Source organism: Onychomys torridus, chromosome 6 (genome assembly GCF_903995425.1).
Source record: "Onychomys torridus chromosome 6, mOncTor1.1, whole genome shotgun sequence".
In the NCBI taxonomy this organism is placed as follows: Eukaryota; Metazoa; Chordata; class Mammalia; order Rodentia; family Cricetidae; genus Onychomys; species Onychomys torridus.
The window spans coordinates 43,360,884-43,382,593 of NC_050448.1; the positions used below are offsets into that span (position 1 = coordinate 43,360,884).

General features: G+C 42.6%; 1 protein-coding gene across 1 annotated transcript in view; it reads left to right on the plus strand.

Annotated features, from left to right (window-relative positions):
* The window catches only part of Kcnab1 (potassium voltage-gated channel subfamily A member regulatory beta subunit 1), a 250,881-nt gene that overhangs the window by 195,330 nt on the left and 33,841 nt on the right, over positions 1-21,710 (plus strand). Inside the window, exon 8 of the mRNA XM_036189972.1 lies at positions 545-631. Within this exon, the coding sequence (XP_036045865.1) occupies positions 545-631 (87 nt within the window). The remainder of the gene's footprint in view (positions 1-544; positions 632-21,710) is intronic.

A 21,710-nucleotide genomic window follows, 5' to 3' on the forward strand; every position in this document is an offset into this window, starting at 1 on the left:
GGGTCAAGACCCCTTTGGGGAGCAAATGACCCTTCACAGGGGTCGCTTAAGATCCTCAGAAAACATGAATATTTACATTATGATTCATATCGATAGCAAAGTTACACTTATGAAGTAGCAACAAAAATAATTCTGTGGTTGAGGTCACCACAACATGAGGACCTGTATGAGAGGGTCGCAGCATCAGGCAGGTTGAGAACCACTATTCTAGGCTATTTGATTCTTGGATTTGTGGATTTCCCTCCAGCTTTCTCAGCCAACGCTTTTCATTAATACGCCAAAAACCAGATCCTGACATCTCTCATCCGGTTTCCTTAACCCTTGTGAAGGTTGTTCATCCGTAAATAACTCAGATTGGTGTTTCTGTGAGTAAATAATTCCTGCCTATGGTCTTGCTTTGCCCTTTTCAAGGATTTCTGTAACTAATTCAGTGTTTGTTTTTAAGTAAATTTTTGAAAGGAATCGAACTCAGACCCTTCCACATAGTGTTCCCATCTGGACTCCTTGGGCCTTCCGCTATGTTTTCTTCTGTTTCTGCCGCTAGGACTGAAAGGCTCCCTCCAGAGGCTGCAGCTGGAATACGTGGACGTGGTCTTTGCAAACCGTCCGGACAGCAATACCCCCATGGAAGGTGAGTAAAGGAATTTAATAAGAATAAGAAGCTCCAGAATTGCTGGTCCCAGCCTGAAGACTGTTTCTACTCACAGTAAGTAATGAATATCCAGACCAATAAGACAGAATATATATTAAAAAAAAAAAAAAGCAAAACCTTTCCCACGTCCTTTATCCTCTGCATTTATCCTGAAAGCTGACAGACTACTTTTTCTCCTCCTCTTCCTCTCCCTTCTTCTAACCTCTTCTACCTTTATTCTTGGAGGCTTTTCTTGGTTGCGAAGTATTCATTTTCTCCAGATTCATTTCACTTTCGTGATTTCATCAACTAAGTGAATCAGAAGGGGTTTAGAACACAACCATCCTTTCCGGGGGACTCCTCCGGCGACCTTCCTTTTCTACAGTGACGCTAAGTCTGATTAGTTTCCTGGGTCATAAATGCTGAGTGTTGCTGAGAGCGGAGATTTGACAGGAACATTCGAATGAGGCTGTTTTTGGCGGCTTTAGTTGTCGATGCTCAGCAAAGCTGTCCAACTGTCACATCTGTCGGAAAACCACAGTTTGTCCCCTGGGAAAACTTTCAGAACCTTCCTAAAGCCACATTTCCTTCCTTATGTTTGTTTGGCAACCCTGCCTGGGATGGCTGGGGAATAAGATGGCCTGGGACCACAAAATGGAAAAGGCTATTGAGATTTCCAAGCATGTGGATCACAGCGACCTGAAGATAGAGATATTTCTAGTGAACGGAGAGTTTTTAGTTGGTTTTGAGGGTTTTGTTGTTAAGTTTTACAGCATTTGGACTACCAATTTGCTAACCACTCAAATAATACAGTCCACATAAAATTATATTTAAAGTAATTTTATCTTTGATAATTCAAAAAGCTGTTCACATTTTTGTAATAAATTCAGTTCTGTGAAGATTTATCTTTGCTGTCCAGTCATAGAAATTAAGGAAAATATAAAGGTTTAAAGTTCATAAAAATTTCTCTAGGTTGCATGTTTGACCACACACACACAAAAGTTAGAGACATTTGTCTCTTTTTTAATGTTTTTTTATTGCTTTGCCATTTATCTTTTCCAACTACAGAGAAACTATAAACAGATAACTACATCTATATACACATTATCTGTTTATATATCATACATATGTGTGTATATATCTGTCAAAACAAAGATTGTTTCATAAAGCAAATCATAAACTGTATTAGAGATATTTATTTCAAGGATACTGTGTTGTCACATAATTCACAAAGACACATTAAAACAGAGCACTAAAGCCATGTAGTCAGCAGAACTACCAAATAAAACAAAAGGGGTGGATTCTGAAAGGCTAATTATTTCCCATTGGACGTGCCTGGTGCCTAGTGTCCTCTTTGGAATAGTATCTCACAACTACATCACGTATATACACAGGATAGTAGATAGCTGGGTTGTTTTTGTTTTTTTGTTTTTTTTTTTCCTCGCTTCCTGCATCCTACTTTACCTTTGATTTTGGAGCTATATTATCATCCCTCAATCAGGAAATATAAGCTGCATTTTATCTATGAAAGGAGAGCCATATTACAAGGGCCTCTCAAAGAAAAACCATAGTTACAGTATGTGGGCAAAACAAGAAGGAAATCCTCCAGCTACATGATGCTAACAGGTTAGGTGCCTCTTGTATAAACACCAATGATGTGCTGAAATTTAGTTTAAAAATTTCCAAGTATTTTTTTAAAGAATAGATTGCGGCTACCTGAGGCCGATAGGGTTTGCAGCAAACGCATTATGTAACCTCTCCTGCAACCAGAGAGAACCTCATTTTCCCTAAGATGTTCATATAAAACTCAACAAAGGGAAGCAGGAAGCTCTTTCGTAATGAGTCGTGGTCCTGAAAAGTGTTAAATGATGGGGGTTTCCCACTTCTGATTCAGTCACAAAGCACAGATTTCTGTAACTGGCTTGGAAGCAATCACTACCTTGAACTGGAAGGTAGCCTGCTGTCTCTCCCCACCCCCAGCCAGGGACCTACCTACCCCAGCCAGCAGGCAGACCTACAAACCGCTGACGTGAGGCTTAGTCTCTGCAAGAGCTTAGTGAAGATGCTCTTCCGGCAGTTCTCATGAGGACTCGTCCCACTCACATGGCTTCTGTGTAGCTTGCTCTAGCTTCCTGACAACGTGTATCTAAATTCATACAATCATTTGTAATTTATGATCACGTATATGTAGGTCAAATAGAAAGGTCAGAGCTGAATTCTGGTCCTGGCAGCACAGACTTTACCCAAACAGACAGACGCAAGTCCTGTTCTGGGAAATAGAAAGAAAAAGGAAGTAGAGAGACAGGTAGATTGGGGACATTAACTCCTGAAATCCAGGAATGGGGATATACCGGAGTTGCTTCTAGAGTCTGTGTTAAGATTAATGCTGGAGAGCCGGGCAGTGGTGGCACACACCTTTAATCCAAGCACTCAGGAGGCAGAGCCAGGAAGATCTCTGTGAGTTCGAGGCCTGCCTGGTCTACAGAGCAAGATCCAGGACAGACACCAAAACTACACAGAGAAACCCTGTCTCGAAAAACAAAGCAAGCAAACAAACAAACAGACAACAACAACAACAAAAAGATTCATGCTGGCAATGATTAAGTCCTGTGTGTGTGCATAACTAGAAGTCGTACATACACAATGGAGTCTACTTGGAGGATGACTAGTGTTTCTTAAAACAGTGCCTAAGAGATTACCAAAACTACCCTTTGAGACCCTTCAGTGACTGTCAGTCACTGTAACTCTACAACCTTTAGCCAACTCCTCTAGACAAAATGGCAAAAACATCTTTGGATATTCACCCAGCCAATTTCTTTAAATAATAGCACGGGGGTGGGTTGGGGGGGGGGTGGATCTTTAATATCACTCACATGCTTTTTTTATGCTTTTTTTTTTAAAGATTTATTTATTTATCATGTACACAGTGTTCTGTTTGCATGTATCCCTGTAAGCCAGAAGAGGGAGCCAGATCTTATTACAGATGGTTGTAAGCCACCATGTGGTTGCTGGGAATTGAACTCAGGACCTCTGGAAGAACAGCCAGTGCTCTTAACCTCTGAGCCATCTCTCCAGTCCCATTCACATGCTTTTATTGTCTCCATACATCACAATTTAGTTGAATCCATTTCTATTTGCTTAAGTTGTACAGCAGTAACTATCAAGCAGGTATTGTTTAAATGCATATGAATCAAAACTCCAGGGCCCGAGCATTTGTAGATCCTCATTCACTTAACCAACCCTTTCCAAATCTATAGAGTTGGCACATTTCTTTTAAACTGGAGAGGCCGCTGCATTTCCCCACTGAGGCAACCCAGCCAGGGCACCACTAGCCCTTCACCGTTGCTGATTACTCAAGGAAGTGTAATAAAACAACCAACAGGCAACACTGGACACAAACTATGCGAATGTCAAGATCATATGTGTGCCTGCTTTGGGTATCTCTAAGTCGCATTTTAAAACATTTCCATTTAAATCTGATTAAAATGCCATTCCCATTTATGTGATCTGTAGCATGAATCAGTGTTAATTGGGGGTGTCTCTAAAATAAACCAAGATGAGTTTTGGCCAATTTCTGCATATCAAACTGCAACCAAATGAGCCAGAAAAAGATCAGTGTTTGCACCTTCTTTACCATATATGGGCATTGTATATCCCATGAGTCATTGCTACCCATTCCTCCTTCCATTCTTGCCAAAAAAATCAAAAGACAAAAAGCAAGTCCTGCAGAGAGAATGGTGAATTCCAAGTGTGCAGTCAGTGGAGAAAACCGGAAGGCATTTCATCTGCAATCTGCCACCTGATGGAATACAATTAGACATTTTGTGGTGATGGGAAGATGTGACAGCAGAGGGGAGCTTGTGTGCCGTTCCTTCCATCCTTCTCGTTATTTTTCATGGTTCACCTAGTAGTAAGGCATCTTTCCTTCACAGCAGCTGCCACGCCATCTGTCTCCGCTATACTATCTGGCAATGGTGGCGTGTTTTCCAATCATAGGAAAAAATTCAGCCCCACATCCCATGTCTCCCTTCTTATAACAATATCTCCCTTCTAGTAGAATCACTGAGAGTTTCTTGTCTCTATGAAACTCAAACTGTTCATTCTTCCACTTTGTAAGTCAGTATGCATTTCAGATTCTTCTCTTGAGCTCACTATAGGAGAAGGTTCAATGCAACTTAAGTCACGCTGCACATGGACTGGCAGAGATGCTGTGTCCCATGCTAGGAGGGTTTGGGCTTGTTTTTCTGCTGTTGCCAAATGCAGGGTAATTATCCAGGAAGAAAGCCATTGAGTACCACTATTGTTGTGAAATGGAGATAGCTGTGAAGTGTGGACCACTTGTGAATAACAGCAAAAGAAGAAACCCTTTCATATATAGACTTCTAAAATCTACTGACAGAATATGATGACTGTTTTCAACTTAAATTACATTTTAGTAAAAACTTAATTTAAAAACAGGCTTGAAATCAAGTCCTTTCATTTAGAACTCATTGCCAAAACTAATCTCCTCGAATTCCTGCATCATTGAATATTATGTCTATACTAATTACTGTTCACACTGTTCATGTTCTCCTTCTTGTGGGCTAGTTCAGGCATAAAGCAACCCAGATGTCTTTATTTCAAATAAGAATGGGAAGACCAAAGTTAGTCCCATTGATTCCCACAGTATTAATCAAGCAGCAAGTTCTATAAATATTAATTTCTTCATAAGTCATGTTTTCCACTGTTGCTGCATTCAAACAGGAATCTATGGATATTTGGGCATCTAGGATATCCCTGACAACTCAGAAAGCAAGAGACCACAGAAAACATTTCAACAGCCTAAACTATCAATATTTGATCAGTTCTAAAATACTGGACCCAGGTAGTTTATCTTCCAAAGTAAAGTTTTTAGAACAAAAATTTTAACCACCTGAAATTTATATATGTCATTTAGCTACAACTGATCAGTGCATCAGGCTTTAACTTGCATTATCACCCCTGAAGGGTGCCCCCACCTTGTCCTAAAAATTATAATAACAGCAAGAAGAAACCCTTGGCAAGCTATATGATGATGCTGTCCCAGAAAGATATAAAGCAATTTATATTTAATTATTAAACACACTAAAAAATTAAAATAAACAGATGGGTTTCATCACAATAGTATTTTAACTACATGTACCACAAAATTATTATTTCAACATGTAGTCATTTTTTAAATGTGAAAATTCACTCTTTTCTTACTAAGTCTTTGAAATCCACAGTACACACCATAATTTGGACCTAAACATTTCAAACACTCAAGAGCTACATGTGGGGGGAAATTACCCTGGATGACCACAGAAGTTAAAAAAAAAAACACCTCTTTCCACTCCAACAGAAGCTGGGGTGTCAGTCCCTTTGTGGGGCTCTGACTACAGTGCCGGGCAGGGACAGCACAAGCTGTTCTGAGAAATTTCTAAGAGACATTTCAGCCCGTCATCCCAGGGAAGGCATCACAGGCAGCATGCAGCATGGCCCATCATCACAGAGAGCATGCAGCATGGCCTATCATTACAGAGAACATGCAGCACAGCCCCCATCATCACAGAGAAGGCATCATAGGAAGCATGCAGCAGAGGCTCTGCTCGACCATCCCAGGAACCAGAGACAGGCCAGACCTGAAAGCCAGGCTGTAAGCTTTCAAGACATGCCCCTAGTGACTTCTGGCAGACAGGGTCAGTTTCTCAAAGGTTCCACACCCTCCCCAGTTATTGCCATCAGTTGGGTACAAGTGTTCAAAATATAAGCCTGTGGGAACTATTTTAGATTCTGCCCCCGACCCCCAAAGGCTCACATCTTACAAAAGCATTTAGCCCAGCTTCAAGGAGCCCACAAGTCTTAACCATCCCACTTCTGTTTAAAAGTCCAAAATCCCAAGATTCTACTGATTTTTTTTAAGTTTTGTTTTTGTTTTTGTTTTGTTTGTTTGTTTGTTTGTTTTTTGAGACAGGGTTTCTCCATGTAGTTTTGAGTTATGGTGCCTTTCCTGGAACTTGCTCTGTAGACCAGGCTGGCCTCGAATTCACAGAGATCCACCTGCCTCTGCCTCCAGAGTGCTGGGATTAAAGGTGTGCGCCACCGCCGCCCGAGTCTACTGATTCTTAAGACAGTCTCTTAGCTGTGAGTCCCTGTGAAAATAAACTCAATTGCACACTTCTTATGTGCAATGGCACAGAGCAGATATCCCACCACAAAAGGTAGGACATGGGAAACATGAGGAAAAACTGACAAGAGCAAGATCAAAACCCAGGAGGGAAACATGAAACCCTACAGCTCTGTGTCTAGCACTCGGGGCACACGGCATCATCTGAGCTCCAGTGCACCGGAGCAGCCCACCTCTTGTTGCCTGCAACACACATGCTCTCCCTCCTGAGCTGGCTTCCTCTACAGACTTCCTCAGCAGACATCCCACACCTCCTGGGGTCTCTGACTCAACTTGCTTTACACTCCCAGCTTCCTGCACAGCTTCTCAGGGGCTCCCTATAGGGAGTCCAATCCCCCCCCCCCACACACACACACTTATACTGCCTGGCTTTTACTTGCAATTCTTGTGTTCTGTGTGCCCAAAAAGCCAATATCATGTGGATGATGCCAAGTTCTGCTTGAGTCTGAGAAATAAGCAGTCCCCCTTAGACCATGGTGGCACGGGGCCTCATGGTAGTTTGACGCTGGATGTAGACAAAACACTTCCCTGTTTCCAGCAAGGTGCCCTGGCTACTCTCTCTTTTCAGGCTTCCTTTCAGATAAGTTTGCATTTTTATACCCCAGAGGCTTCAATAGATGAGATCTTTCCCACAGGACATCCTTCTATTTCCTCTGAACAAAATGTTTTGCTTTTGTTAGTGATACTAATTTCTTTAACAGTTATGGCCCCTTTGTCTCTATTTGATTTGTCTGCAACTTTGAATACATACATGTCAAACTGTACATGTTCAGGCCCAGTTCAATCTTTTTCACTTCCTTCTGTTCTGCTTTTGTTCCTGACACTCACGGCAGCCAGCAATAACCATACGACGCCATGGGTTGTTACTGTCTTGAAATTCCCTCCACCAAATAAATATGTCCATTACTTTTGAACCCAGCCTGACAGAACAGTAACTGAAGCTGAAAGAGAGAAACAGCAATGGAGAGAAGTGGAGTTCACTCCAAGGTGTTTCTCTCAGTGGTCTGTGATGGGTCTCCTCATCGGAGCAGTATTTCAGCCAGGAAGACAAAGCGGAAGAGACGATTTCAAATCCTGGCTTTGTCCGCACTCACACGACACAGGTTACCGTCCCTAGTCAGGCTCAGTTCCTCACTCGAAAGTAAAAATGCATAAAATGCAAAGCACCATGGGAATGAGTTGATGGTGTGGGTTTACTGTGTGACTGTAACTCGCGGGTCTTGAGGGGTGGAGACGGGCAGAACCCAGGAAGTGGCCATCCTGATCAAATTTTGATGAGGTTCACGTCCAGTGAGAGGGAACAACAGGGGAGAATGACAGAACAGGACACCAGATGCCCTCCTCTGGCCCCTACATATGACCTCACACACATACATATGCACACTTTCATACACCATACATTTGTAAAGAAATAAATGAATAGAATGCACGAATCATGTAACTTGCCAAATCAATTAAAATATAGCACAAGAAGAAATGGAGACCCAAAAGAGATGACTAAAACAATTAGGACTGAAACACATGGAAAGACCCAGATGCCCAAATCTTAGGGTACTCAGAGGTCCCAGGGTCCGTTCTTCCTCTGCCTCCTTGGCCTTCCCCAGAGTGATGTTGTTATAGGGATGAGATATGAGAATTGAACAATAGCACTCAGTGGAAAGCACCTGGGTCAGTGGAAACACACAGGGACACGTCAGCTGGCCAGTAGTTGCAGTTCACCCATTCCCTGGATGCACACCTAAGGACCGTTCGCATGTCTTAGCATGTTCAAGGCGAGAGTGGAGACCGCCAGTCAGCAGCTAATTGAAGAACCTGTTAAGTCATCATGTGTTTCACTTGTGATCAGATTTCAAAAACACACTTGGGAAACTAAAGAGACAGCTCAGTGGGTCACTTGCTGTTCTTACAGAGGACACATGTTCGGTTCCCCTCACTCACATAGTGGCTTTCCACCATCAATCACTCCAGCTCCAGGGGACCTGGTGTACTCCTCTGGTCTCTGTGAATACCAGGGACACAGGTGGTGCACATACATACCTGCAGGCAAAACACTCATGAACATAAATAAAAAATTCATTTTAAAAATTAAAACACATGGAACGATGTTATGAATATCCCATATCCCCATACTTTCCTTTCTGTGTCTTATCTTCTATCACATGGCAGTTACTAATTTAAAGGGATCTCAGAGTCAGCACAGAAGACACCCAGACCCCAAATTCTTTACACAAAAGGGATTTATTTACCCCTCCCTAGGGAGTCAGGGAGAGCCTGCCTCCGGATAGGGCAGAGATGGCAATAGTGGTTTTTAAAGATAAAGTGAGGGAGGCATGCTAGGATGAGTTGGTAAGTCCCGACTGAACAAGTTAGCCAGTGTAGCCAAATAATGAATTTCAGTTGCTGGACTTTGGTGTTTTGATTGCTGGACCTTGGAGTTTTAGCCAGGCATAAGGACATGGCCTTGGGAATATGCCTTGGGAGCTAGCTTTAGGGATATAATCTAACTGTTTAGCAAGAGGGAGAGTGGGAGAATGGTTAAGACCCTCCAGCACCAAGTTTGCAATGTTTGGGCCTGTTGGAGAACCCGTCACTTGCCCCGACCAGCGGGGTGTTCAAAGGGGACCTAAAGGGAGGGCAGGCGAATGACAGGGACAAGAGACATAAAGAATGAGAGCAAGACAGGACGTCTGATCAAGCTCCAAATTTTTTTCTTTCAAGGCATATATATGTAGGCAAAGCAGGTTGGAAGCAGGAAGGGACTTAATTATGGGCTGTTCTGCCAGCAGGAAATGTGGCTCTGAAGGTTATCTATCTACCCTTGTCTAACTGCCTAATTGCTTAACTGCAGCTCATTCACCTGATATCTGAGAAGAGGTTCTGGTACCTGTGGGAAGAGGTTCTGGTGCTATGGAGCCTTAAGCAAGGCCTAGATCTAAGAAAAGAGGAGAGAAGCCCAAATATGGCAGCATGTGAGTCAAGGGTCGCTTAGGCTTATGGCTCCCGTCAGTCACTAATCCTGTCTTGTAAATTCTACCTACATCTCATAAGCTGCTTACTTTCCACCTGGTATCATTTATTTCCTTGTTTGTTTTTCTTCCTGGAGAGCATGCAGCAAGGTCACAGTACAGAGTTGACACTCTAATAAGCTGGCATTTCACAGAGTCTGGTGAAAAGTGTCCCAGAGTTAAGAGAGGCCCCAAAGTTCTCTACATGTATCACAGGTTTGTACCTTTCAGAACCAGAGCCCTGGCTAACACTGTTTTTCCAGATGGATTGAGAAAGGAGGTTTAGAAGAATTACAGGATGCTGAAAAGTTAAGGTTGCCAAAGCTGAAGGATATATGTGAGGAAAGCTGACTGTAAAGAAAACTACTTCCTAAAATCCAGTTATTAATCATACAGTGCAGTGGCCAGAAGGTGGATTCCTAATGTCATTCTATAAAATCTTAGTGGGACTGGATAGTCTTGAGAAAGGACATGAGAATACTCTATGCAACTTAGCAACTTCCTATGTTTTCTCTCCCATTTCTACCTCCCTTACCTCTCCATCTTTATTCAGTTGTAAAAACAGAGTGACTCAGCCCCTACTAGGATATTTGGAAAGAAAAATAAGGTGGGCCATATGTCTTCTCTAGTTTGTGGACCTCACCAGGTTTGAATGTTGGTGGTTTGGGTTTTGGTTTTGATTTTTCCCCTCCTCTTTTCTCCTTAAACTGACTTCCATTACAAAGATGGAGAGAGAGAAGCAGGGTGGAGAGAAACTCTGAGAGATTGTTTCTGCTCACCCCAGCTGTCAGGTGAAGACAGAGCTGCTTAGTATTCCATCAGTGACTCATGAGCACTTCCTCTGTGAGATGTCAGTTCCCTGAAAGACACTGAGAGATGGGACAGGAGTTAGCTCAGTGTCCTGGGGACGTGTTGACTCACTCTCAGGAGAACCCATTTCCTTAGGTTCCTCCTTGCACCCATGCGGATCTGCAGAGGCATGCATAGAACTGGAGACTAACACCACCCACGCTGGTGCTCTAGACTGCATGGTGGGGTTGCAGAACTCAGCAGGTCATTACTGAGCGGCATTGCCTCTAAGGGTTCCACAGCATGCATGCTTAATGGGGTGAGCACGGCCACCTGCACAGTCCCGAATCTGTACTTCTCACACAGTCGCAATGGGATTAGCAAATATCCCACAGTCCCCTTCTTATTTTCTGTACAAAAAGAATAGGGGGTGAGTTGTTTTGTTAAAGACCTGGGTGTTTCTAGGTGTGCTGAGAAGATACAATGAGAGGACTTCTTAGGTGCCCCATGTGGATTTGGATGAGCTGCCTAGACCAACTCCTCCAATTTTCATTTATAAATAGGAAGAATGCAAAAATCACATTCTCCTCCAAACATCGTTGTGAAGAATTGTGTTTGTTTAAATGGAATTGTCCCATGAACTGTAATATCCAGCATCAATATTTCAAGGTGCTTATTGTTGTTAAATATGCCTATGTTTTTAAGATTTTACATGCATAGGATGAAGTCAGAGTTTCAGCTAGGTCCGAAGACACAATGGAAATATCGGAATGAGATGACAAGTCATGTCGACATTTTCATAGGAAAAGACTGAGAGCTGTTTCCATGGTTGTTTTTTTTTTCCTCCAAATTTTTGAGAAAACTAAAAATTACAGAGAAGTTGGAAGCATGAACATTTGATATGCTTCTATATGGATCAAGCTGCTGTGGGCTCTGCCCGCTCTTGCTCACTCTGAACATTTCACCCATGAACACTTTCCCCGGTATCTCCGAGTCATCACAAATGACATGGGACATTGGCGATGACACAGTCGTCATACGCAAGGAATTCTAAAATACCCCTCAATCTAGCACTGGAGGCATGTTCCTGTTTCCTCCAGTGTCCTTTAAGGGGTGTGTTTGTACTGTTTTTTCTTTGTATTGTCTTGTTGGTTTTTTTTTTTTTCCTTGAGAAGAAAGTGAGGCAATTTAACTGAAAATCCCACAGTGAGTAAGACCGAGGGATGCCGCTGAGTGTACAGCTCTTGGCTAAGTATCCATGAGACCCCAGTTTCAATCCCCGGCACTAAAAAAGGACAGAGGAGGAAAATAAAGATTCTCACAGTGTTGTGTAGGATGTCTTGTTATGACTATTCAATCTCTTTTCAGCGAAAATGATTTCTCTACACCATTTTGTCTTTAGTGACCTTGACCAAACTAAATGCCCTGGGAGTTGTATTGGAGAATGTCTCCCAACCTCAGCCTGTCTAACCCCTTCTCATGCTTAGATTGAACTAAGCACCTTTGGTAAGGATGCTTCACAGGTGTTCCCCGGTGTCTCTCTCCAAGGGTGGAGAAGGGTCACCATGTCCCACTATTGTTCAGTTTAAGAGAACCTTGCAGGGTGAGGCCTGGCAGGCATTTCCCACTGTGGCGCCATTTCTTTGACTTTTAGTAAAACCGCTGTGTGACTCTGTGTGAAGAGCTGAGACCCCACAGACTTACTGCTGACATCAGCTGTAGTGGAGCTGAGGGATGGTGACATCCTGATTCCATTTAGGACTGAAATTATTCTATAAATGGGGCTTTCCTTTTACCTGCTCTCCACTCAGTTCCATGAATCTGGAGGTCACTCTAGCACAAGAATATGGAGCTTAAGAGAGCAGGAAGAGAAGGGATCCAATAGAGAAAAGAAAGGCTCCTGCTGTGAGTTCCATCCACCCCAGCAGGGGGTGGGGGTGGGGTGGGAAATTTCAGGGCCACTGGGTTTTCAATGTAATGTTTATGGCTGGGAAGCTAGGTGACCTGGGACCTGACTTTTGTCTGGAAAATCTAGAAGTGGAGTGTTGGGCCATCTGATTTGATGGAACAGCTAGCTAAATGCTGCCTCCTGGGAATGACAGACTGCCTCTTAGAGGGGGTCTAGAATTGGGGCCAGGGATGGGGAGGGGTACAGAAAGTAGAGAAATAGAGAAGTAGAGGAACTCACCTTACCCCAAACCACTCTCGCCTTCTTCTAGGCTGTACAGGCTCCAGGTGGGGAGAGGGAGAACAATTCTAACTTAGAGTGTTAATTAAACCTAGAAAGGATATGTTAGTGCTTAAAATTATCTTCAGAATGCCTAAGGGTAGGCAGAAAAGCTCTGGGACAAGTGTGGGATTTCACTGGGGCCAAGGGAATAAAGGACCAACAGGTCATGCAAAAATAAGACCAAATGATTACATTACCAGCCATGCTCCCTCCACATACTCTGTGTTTTAATATCTAACCTTAAAACTGTCTGACTTAAATTCCATTACTTCTAGAAAACATTCATAATAAAATACTATTATATCCTAGATAACTAGAGTGTAGAAATATGCTTGTGTCTTAAGATTCAAACCTCCACAAATTACAAAATTGGGTATTTGGCCATCTTTGCAGTGTTTATACATTACAGGTGGGCGTTCCTCATACCTATCATTACACCCACAAACCCTCCTCAGGAATCTGAAGCATCAAAAAGCATCATTTCTGCTTTGGGGAGTAACTGTCAGTGTTCAAGGCCTAGAAAACGTATGCCACAAAACCTTCAGCTCTGCGGTCTGAAACATGCCCATCCTGCCTAATGGATCTCCATACTAAGTTTTAATTTCAGAAAAGAAATCATCAGGCTAACTGGCTTCAACTGACCCAATTATGCAAAAATAATAAAAACTAAACAAGAATATCTTTTTGAACTTAACGCTTAAAAATCCAAATACAGTCCATCTATTATACAAGAAAACCAGGTTGTGAGTTTTAAGGGCCAGCGGATGGGAGGATTTGTGCAGAGCAGCAGGAAGAGAAAGAACGTGTCACCAACATTGTCATTTACTGGGATAAATGGAACATATTACATCATTGGCTTTGAAACTGAAAGCATTGTTGCAGAACAAACCCAATTTCCAACTAGAAATGAGTGTTTTTATATAATGAGACAAAGCAAACACCATATGACAAGAATTCACATAAAACAAAACAGAAGGGAAATTGGAGAAACCAAGAACATCTTAAGAAAAGAAGGATACAATTCTGTTTCTCCACCTCATTTCCCTACTCCCTTCCTGAGAAATATCAAACTGTCAAGATCTTTTCTCAAAACACCAAAGGATACACTTTCAATGTCACCACATGAAACTCAGGGCAGTCCAAACAAGAACACGGGAGAGTGCAGCACCCATGTCCAAAGCTGGTTCTCTCACTTGCTCACACTCAACTACTATTTATTACATGCCAACTGCATACCACAGCACACACAGGCTATTCTAAACAGAAGAAAGCCACACCCTTGTGTGACAAATTTAACCTAGGAGAGGAGGTAAGGACCAACAATATGACAGTAAAACAGTTTACCAAGTATACAATTAGAGGAGGGAACGAGCTGTGGGGGAGAGAAAGCAAGCAGGTCATGAGGCACGGAAATGCTCATAAAGCTGCCAGGGAGTGCAGGGAGATGAGGTTTGGGTATGACCTGAGGGGGTCGTGTGACTGACTAGGAGAGGGATAAAGAGATTGTTTCTTCCCGGTAAACAGTGTGCAGGCCCTGGGATGAGAGCTGCCTGTCTTGTTTGGGAGAGCAGTGCAGCAGAACTAAGTGTGAAAGTGTAGAAGATGAGAGAGATGGTGGGACCAGGTCGCTGGGGCCCTCTGAATTTTCAGTCAAGAAGTGATGTGAGTTGGGTTGCATTTCAAAAGGATCCCTCAGCATGAACGTGAATAGATTATTGGTGCAAATGTTCCAGTGAGGAATTATCTTAAGAACTGGCCACCACAATCTAGGTGAGAAGGCAAGGTCATATGAGAGTGCTGTCCAGTGAAGTGCAAAGGTGGTCTGAGCTTGGACCATATTGAAATAAGATGGGTTATTTATGGATACGACAGAGAGAATAGAACAGTGGGTGACTCCATGTTCTAGGTTTCAGTCACTGGAAGGATAGAGATGCTCTAAAGTTCTGATGTAAACTTTAGGTGGTTCTCAACCTTCCTAATGCTGGGATCCTATAATACAGTCATACTTTGGTGACCCCCCAAATGAAGTTACTTCCATTGCTACTTCATACTGTAATTTTCTACTGTTATGAATTGAATGTAAATAGTTTTAGAAATAGAGGTTTACCAAAAGGCTTGTGACCCACAGAGAACCACTTCTCTAAACAGGTGTATCCAAAATGATAGGGAAGGTTTGAATTCATCATCTTGAGTTTGAGATGTTCATTAGATAGCCAAATAGAGATGCTAAAGAAAAAGCTGGACACTGAATCTGAAACTCAGGAGCTAGGCCGACATGGAAAGATGTAGATTTGGGAGTTGTCGGCATATGAATGGTGTTTAACACCTTAAGAACTGATAAAATCATATACATGGTAAAATAAATAGAAAGAAAGAACTGAGACTAAGCCCTAAAGTTCTCCAACATTCGTTAGTTTGGAGGAAGAATGTGGTAACCTAAGAAGGAGGTAAAGAAAGCCCCTCAAGAGAGAAAAAGATCAGTGCAACAAATGCTTCTTAAAGATCATGGCAAGCAAAAGTGGGAGATTAAGTAAGAGCTTCTCAATCTTTACTTATGGTTTCCTTATTTGAAAAAAAAAGTGAGAGAACTTCTGGATTCAGAATACCAAAATGAATGTCTACTCATCATCCTAAAATGAAAGATCATTCAGTAAACGGAAGAGGAACAGAAAGAGAAGGTTCATTTGAAAACAGCAGACATTTGAAAACCTGGAGCAATATATATTAAAGTAGAAAAGGAAGAGTGAGTTTAGTTGATTGGTTGGATTTTGGTTGGTTGATTGGTTGGTTGGCTAGTTGGTTGGTTTGTTGGCTGGCTGGCAGGTTGGTTGGGTGGTTGGTGGTTGGTTGGTTGACTGGCTGGCAGGTTGGTTAGGTGGTTGGTTGATTGGTTGGTGGTTGGTTAGCTGGTTGGTTGGCTGGCAGGCTAGCAGGTTGGTTGGGTGGTTTGTAGTTGGTTGGTTAGCTGGTTGGTTGGTTGGCTGGCTGGCAGGTTGGTTGGTGGTTGGAGTGCCTACAGGAGAGAACCTAAATGATATGCATGATAAGGTGCTTAAGGTACTAAAAGCACCAATGCTTCAGAAGATGGCATTGACTAGAGAAAAGATAGGGTAAGAGGATAAAGACCTGTTAAAGTTTCTTGTCTCCAAGTTTACAGTCAAGGTCCTGTCTTTCCCCTCCAGTGAATGAGGCAGGAGGTCCACTGACTGGAATTTACATGCTTGGGCAGCTCCACTTCTATGGCCTGACATTTGTAACCTCACATCCTCCATCTTAGGCTGTCTCTATTCACTGCCTACAGCTTCCCTCTGCAGATACTCCCCACTCCTTACATCTCCACTCCTGGGGTTTCCAGTGCAACTTAGGTTTCACTCTCACCTGGCAGGGCCTCCCTGAAAGGAATCCAACTCTGCTGCACACTGGCTTCATAGGCTGTCCTCCAGGTTACCTAAGGATGCACGACAGCATACTGTTCTAAGTACCTGTAAAACCAACACCACATGCCCAACATCAAGATCTGCAAATAGCCTGGGCACTAGTCAGTCCCCCCTTGGACCATTGCCTCAGTAGCTTCTGAATCCTTGGGCACCTGAACCCAGGAAACACTTCTCTAGGCAACAGCATGCAAGCAGGGTGCCTTAGCAGCTCTCTTTTCTGCAAGAAGCTTACAGTTGTAAACCCCACAACCTCAGCTGGGGAGGACTGGCTGATTTACTACTGTCCTTGTGAAAAGTGCTTGGCTTTGTTGTTGTTGTTGTTGTTTTAAATACAGTGTCTTTTATTTATTCTTCGACAGTTTTGTGCACCCCAAACTCCCCTCTCCCACTTTCCTCAGGAGCCCCCAAAACATCTCTCCCTCCTGCGTCTTGTTAATAATTTACTCATTTTCCTTGTCTCCCAGTTCCTCATGTATAAAACAATAATAATGGCCTATTTGATAAAATTGTCCTAAAGAATCGATTCTTTCATACGTACAAAGTGTTTCAAACATTGCCAGGAACATCCTAAGTGCTATGTAAGTGTGAACTATTATTTTTAACACCCTGGGTGACAGAAGATCCTTAATATTAACGCAAAGCAGCTTCATAAATCTGGAAAGAAAATTTGCACACATTCAGGACATAAAAGATTCGGTCAAACTAGTTCCTGTACCTGATTAGAACTATTTCCTTTGAGGGACAATGTATCACATCTTTTCAGTCACCAACACATTCCTGTGGCCCTCTGCCTCAAGAGTAGGCACACATTTCCCCCTGAAGCGCAAAGAAGTGTTTGTGTGCCTCACAAGTGAGTGCAAGAGCAGGGGAGCTGAGCAAGCCAGAGTAAGCATGAGACATTTCTCCTGTGTCAGTCTTACTCAAAGATTTATGAAGGAAACTATTATCATTTTATATAGTTATTATGGTTTGCAATAGAAATCTTACGCACATTTTGTCATAAAGCCAAAACTGTCTAATACAGCCCTGTGTTTGCAGCCATTTTCGTGGATTCTGGAGAGGAAGCACTGCATTGAAAACCCTCACCAAATCCCCCCTAGCTAAAGATTCTAAGATAAAGTGAGGGGAACCGACATCTTTGAGTGAAGGGGAAGGAAAGCCCCAGAGAAAGACTTAGCAGAGGCAGACATTATCTAGAGTGGTAAAACAGGGGGAAGAAACAGAGCACAGGGCACTCCAGGACAGACCACTGAGGCCATGTACGTTAGTCATCTTTTTCATCACAGAAAACCTGAAACAATTCAGAGAAGATTGGTTTGGGCTTGTGGTTCCCATCATGTCAGAAGGACATGGAAGAAGAAAGCTGTTTACCTTGTGGTAGCCAGAAAGAGGTGAGGGAATCCACAGAAAACCAAGGTCCCAATCCCTCGCAGAATGGTGAGCTGCTTCTTCCAACCAGCCTCACCTTCCACAGTTCACCTATTCAAAATCTGAATCCATAATCAAACTAATCCATTCCCAAAGCCCCACCTCTCTCTGCTTCAGGGACCAAAGCCACTGATACATGAACCGTTTGTTCACTTCATACACAAACTGTATCCGCAAGTCAGTCTTCTAACAGCTTCTGCAGCAGCGCAAGCTGCCCAGCACCCTGGGGGCAGCCTCATGTTTTAACAGATACTGCTGTGCGTGCTTTGGTAAAAGCAGCACATGGTTAGTGACTGCTCTCCACCAGGTAGTTTAGCTGATGAAAGGCTGCGAAAATTTCTTTACTCCACCACATTCAAGTTTACAAGTCTCCTTTTGCTTACCAGATACCTGACAGATGTAGATGAGCATGAGAGAGCCAAGATGCATTAGGGACTGCCAGGAGCTGCCTGGGATGTAAGAGGAGAAGGTTTTAATGTCATTAAGATTAAGATAGCTTCACTTCCAGACGTCTCCCATGACAGGACCAAAGACACAGCTAGCTCAGACTATTAAAAGGGCAATAAAGACAGCTTCCTCTGGATCATTAAACTGGATTTGCCAGTAGCAAATTTCATTAGGGTTGATACTTTTTTTCTAGCCTGATCAATCTCTGCCATGTTGCTTGCTTTATCCTTTCATCCACAAGACAGCATGCCTTTAAAAATATTGTTAAAAGCCTGTCCCCAGAAGCAGATACACAGACAGTTGCAGAATAAAAGGCTTTAGACAGGATAACAGAATAAGAAGCTATGTGTCAAAGTTCTGCATCCATCTGTCTGACCAATGAGGATGGCATTCATATAACTTAAAACATCGGAAATGGGAGCCTTGCGTCAGTTAGCTGTAATGAAATGACAGGTGCTCCCAATTACAAAAATAGCTGTTCCATTGGTAACGGGCACAGATACAGTAGGTGCCATGTAGGACTGATGGAGCTGGCTAAATTTAATTTTTAGTAGCTCAATGAATGTTTGGAAACCAAGTCTTTAGCAAGTATTTTGCCCAATAGATTTCTTTTGACATGCCCAAAGGCTTGTTTCTTCAGCCAGATCAGATATTGTTGCCACTCTATGTGTTTCAAAGAATATGATCAAAAGAGCAGGTATGAAATACAAATGTGAGTGAAAAGGGAAAAGATGTCTTGCTTCATTTCTCTGAGCGTGGAGGTTCAAGGGAAATTTCAAAACTAGCGTAAATGAGCCTTCATCCTTCTATGCCTTGAGTTCTTCAAACACAAAATAACATTGTGGCTATCCCACCTGCTGTGTCTCTGTCCCTGGGGAAATGTGGAGAGACATCTATTCACCCCAGATAAGTCACTCATGGCTGTGAACAAAGAGATTACTCCACTCAAGTCCAGCTTGGTGAACCATCAAGTTTACTGGATCAGTAACAGGAACACAGGTAATGGTTTGCTTGTAGGAGCGTCGTGTATTCAAAAGCAGCTGCAACACAGAAAAGTACACCCCATCACAAGTGACAACCCGTGAAATCTACATCCCCGCATTTCTCTTCTCAACTTGCAGGCAACTCTGCTGATGAGTCTCCTCCTCCCCAGCAACCCTTTGCTACCTATATAACCTTGGAACAGGATCTCACCAGTATTGTAACTACTGGGGCTTTCTAAGTCATACATGTTTCATGAACTTCCTGAGCTTTGTAAGTTTGCTTAGCTGTTAGTCTCCTGAGTTTCCCTCCTCCCTCCTGGGGGGAATATTTTGATTCAGAGGAAATACCTTCAAAGCACTATCTCACAGAACTACAGTAAAAACATAAATGTATTATTGGAAAAACTCCCAGCACATAGGCTAACACATAGCAAACAAGCAATAAAGTCAGCTCCTTCCCTGTTCCTCTGCTGTCCTGTGACCTAGGTACCCACCTGTTTGGAGTGCCCAATAACACCCAATCTAATACTCATGGAAATCATTGGTTATCTACAGTGTAGCCATGTTGTCTTCTTGGGTGCACAGATTTTCATGCAGGTTATGCCCATTTCCTGAGACTGACCCACTGGAAACCTGGCCTCCTCTTCCCTGACTGGTTGCCAGTTGCAGAACAGTTCTCGGTTGTAAGCCAGTCTTCCTGCCACTCCCCGTTTGTCCAAGTCACTGGTTCACGTCACTGACCCAGCCCACTCAGAGGACATCTCAGTGTTTTGTTTAAAACGACAAACCAAAGGATCATGCTGAATATGTTCATGCATAACCCCCTCAGATGCTACCAGAGCAAGATTAATGTCACAAGAGAAACCACCTTAAGGACAGCAGGGAGTTTAAGGGGAAAGTTAGTCCTCAGTAGCTTGTTGGAACAACCATCCAGTGACAAGCATGGATAAATATCTGTTAATTTTAAGGATATTCAACTGAGTTTTTGATAGTCTAAGCTCCACACACATGGGGGAAAACCCCTAATTAATACACCAAGATGATGGAGGTATCCTTACTTCTTAGTAAGAAAAGCTACAACTCAAAGCTCAAGAAGGTTAGAATAAAAAGCTAATCATTCTTGACAATATCATCTTTAGATCTTTTCAATATTATAGTTAAATGTAAATTAGTAACTTCTGTATCTTTCTGTGTTGCTGGCTGCGGTTGTGATATACCAGAATGGTATATTGCATCATTTTCCCAATATACAAGAAGGGTTTTATTGAACTACTCTGAATTATAATAGATTTGGTCTATAAAATAAACACACACAGCCATTTAACTTCTTCATTTGTTTCTTTATACATTTTGTAGATTATACATTCTGGTCCATTCCTTTGGAAAATATCAACTTATTCAAACTCAGATGTTCATGGGAAATTATCTATGACAGTGATGAACAACTGGGAACACTGACTTTGAGAATTTTCTAGGTTAAAAATTATCTTGCCCACATTGCATGACAGGGACTTAATGGAGCATACACAAATATACTAATATGGACCACAATATCTGAGGCCCCAGAAGAAATAAGACAGCCTTCCATCCAGGAATACACCCTGCAGCAAGCACTTCCACTATGGTCTTCTGACTTCTAAGGTACACAGACTCATTCTCAACAGAGAATGCTAGCATTAGAAACACACATTTTACATGAGCTTCATTCGGGCGGTGGTAGCGCACGCCTTTAATCCCAGCACTCAGAGGCAGAGCCAGGAGGATCTCTCTGAGTTCAAGGCCAGCCTGGTCTACAGAGCAAGATTCAGGACAGGCACCAAAACTACACAGAGAAACCCTGTCTCGAAAAACAAAACAACAACAACAAATACATGAGCTTCCCTGGTAAACTTGCATGTCCCTCCTCAGTGCTGTTTTTCTCTATCAGCTTCTAATTTCTACCTAGACAGACACAGGTGAAGAAATGAGCCTGAAAACTAGAGGCTCAGTGGATTTATCTGGGAAAGGACTGAGAGCAATTGACAGAGGGAAAAGAAAAAAATTTAAAGGAAGGGGAAGAGCCAAAAAGCCTTAGGGCAAGGAAAGAAAAATCCATCAAGTAGGTAAGAGTAGTTTTTTAATGTGCAAGAACTATATAGAGACTTGTATTAAGCTTTGTATATTTTAAATTTGTGATGTTTATAAAGATGAGATCATGTATAGGAGATAGAGTAGAGATAACCAAGACTATGAACAGGAAAGCTAAGAGTCTTAAACTTGTCCATTCTGCTAAAATAGATTTGTTCCAGACAAATGTGCCATTTGAAATTTAATATGATAAGCTAATTAAGCATGTATAAGAAAATTAAAGGCCCAAGAAGAGCCTAAATGACCCCTGAAGACCAGCAAGTGGAAGAGAAAGAGTTGACGTCATGTTTTAGATGTCCAAGTCTCCCACAAGCTCACGTGTCTGAACACTTGGTCCCCAGCTGATGGCGCTCTGGTAGAAAGTGATGGAACTTCTCTGAGTTGGGGTCTACCTAGAGGAGCTGGGTCTCTGGGAGGCAGGCCTGATGTTCCTGTCCCCTCACTGCTTC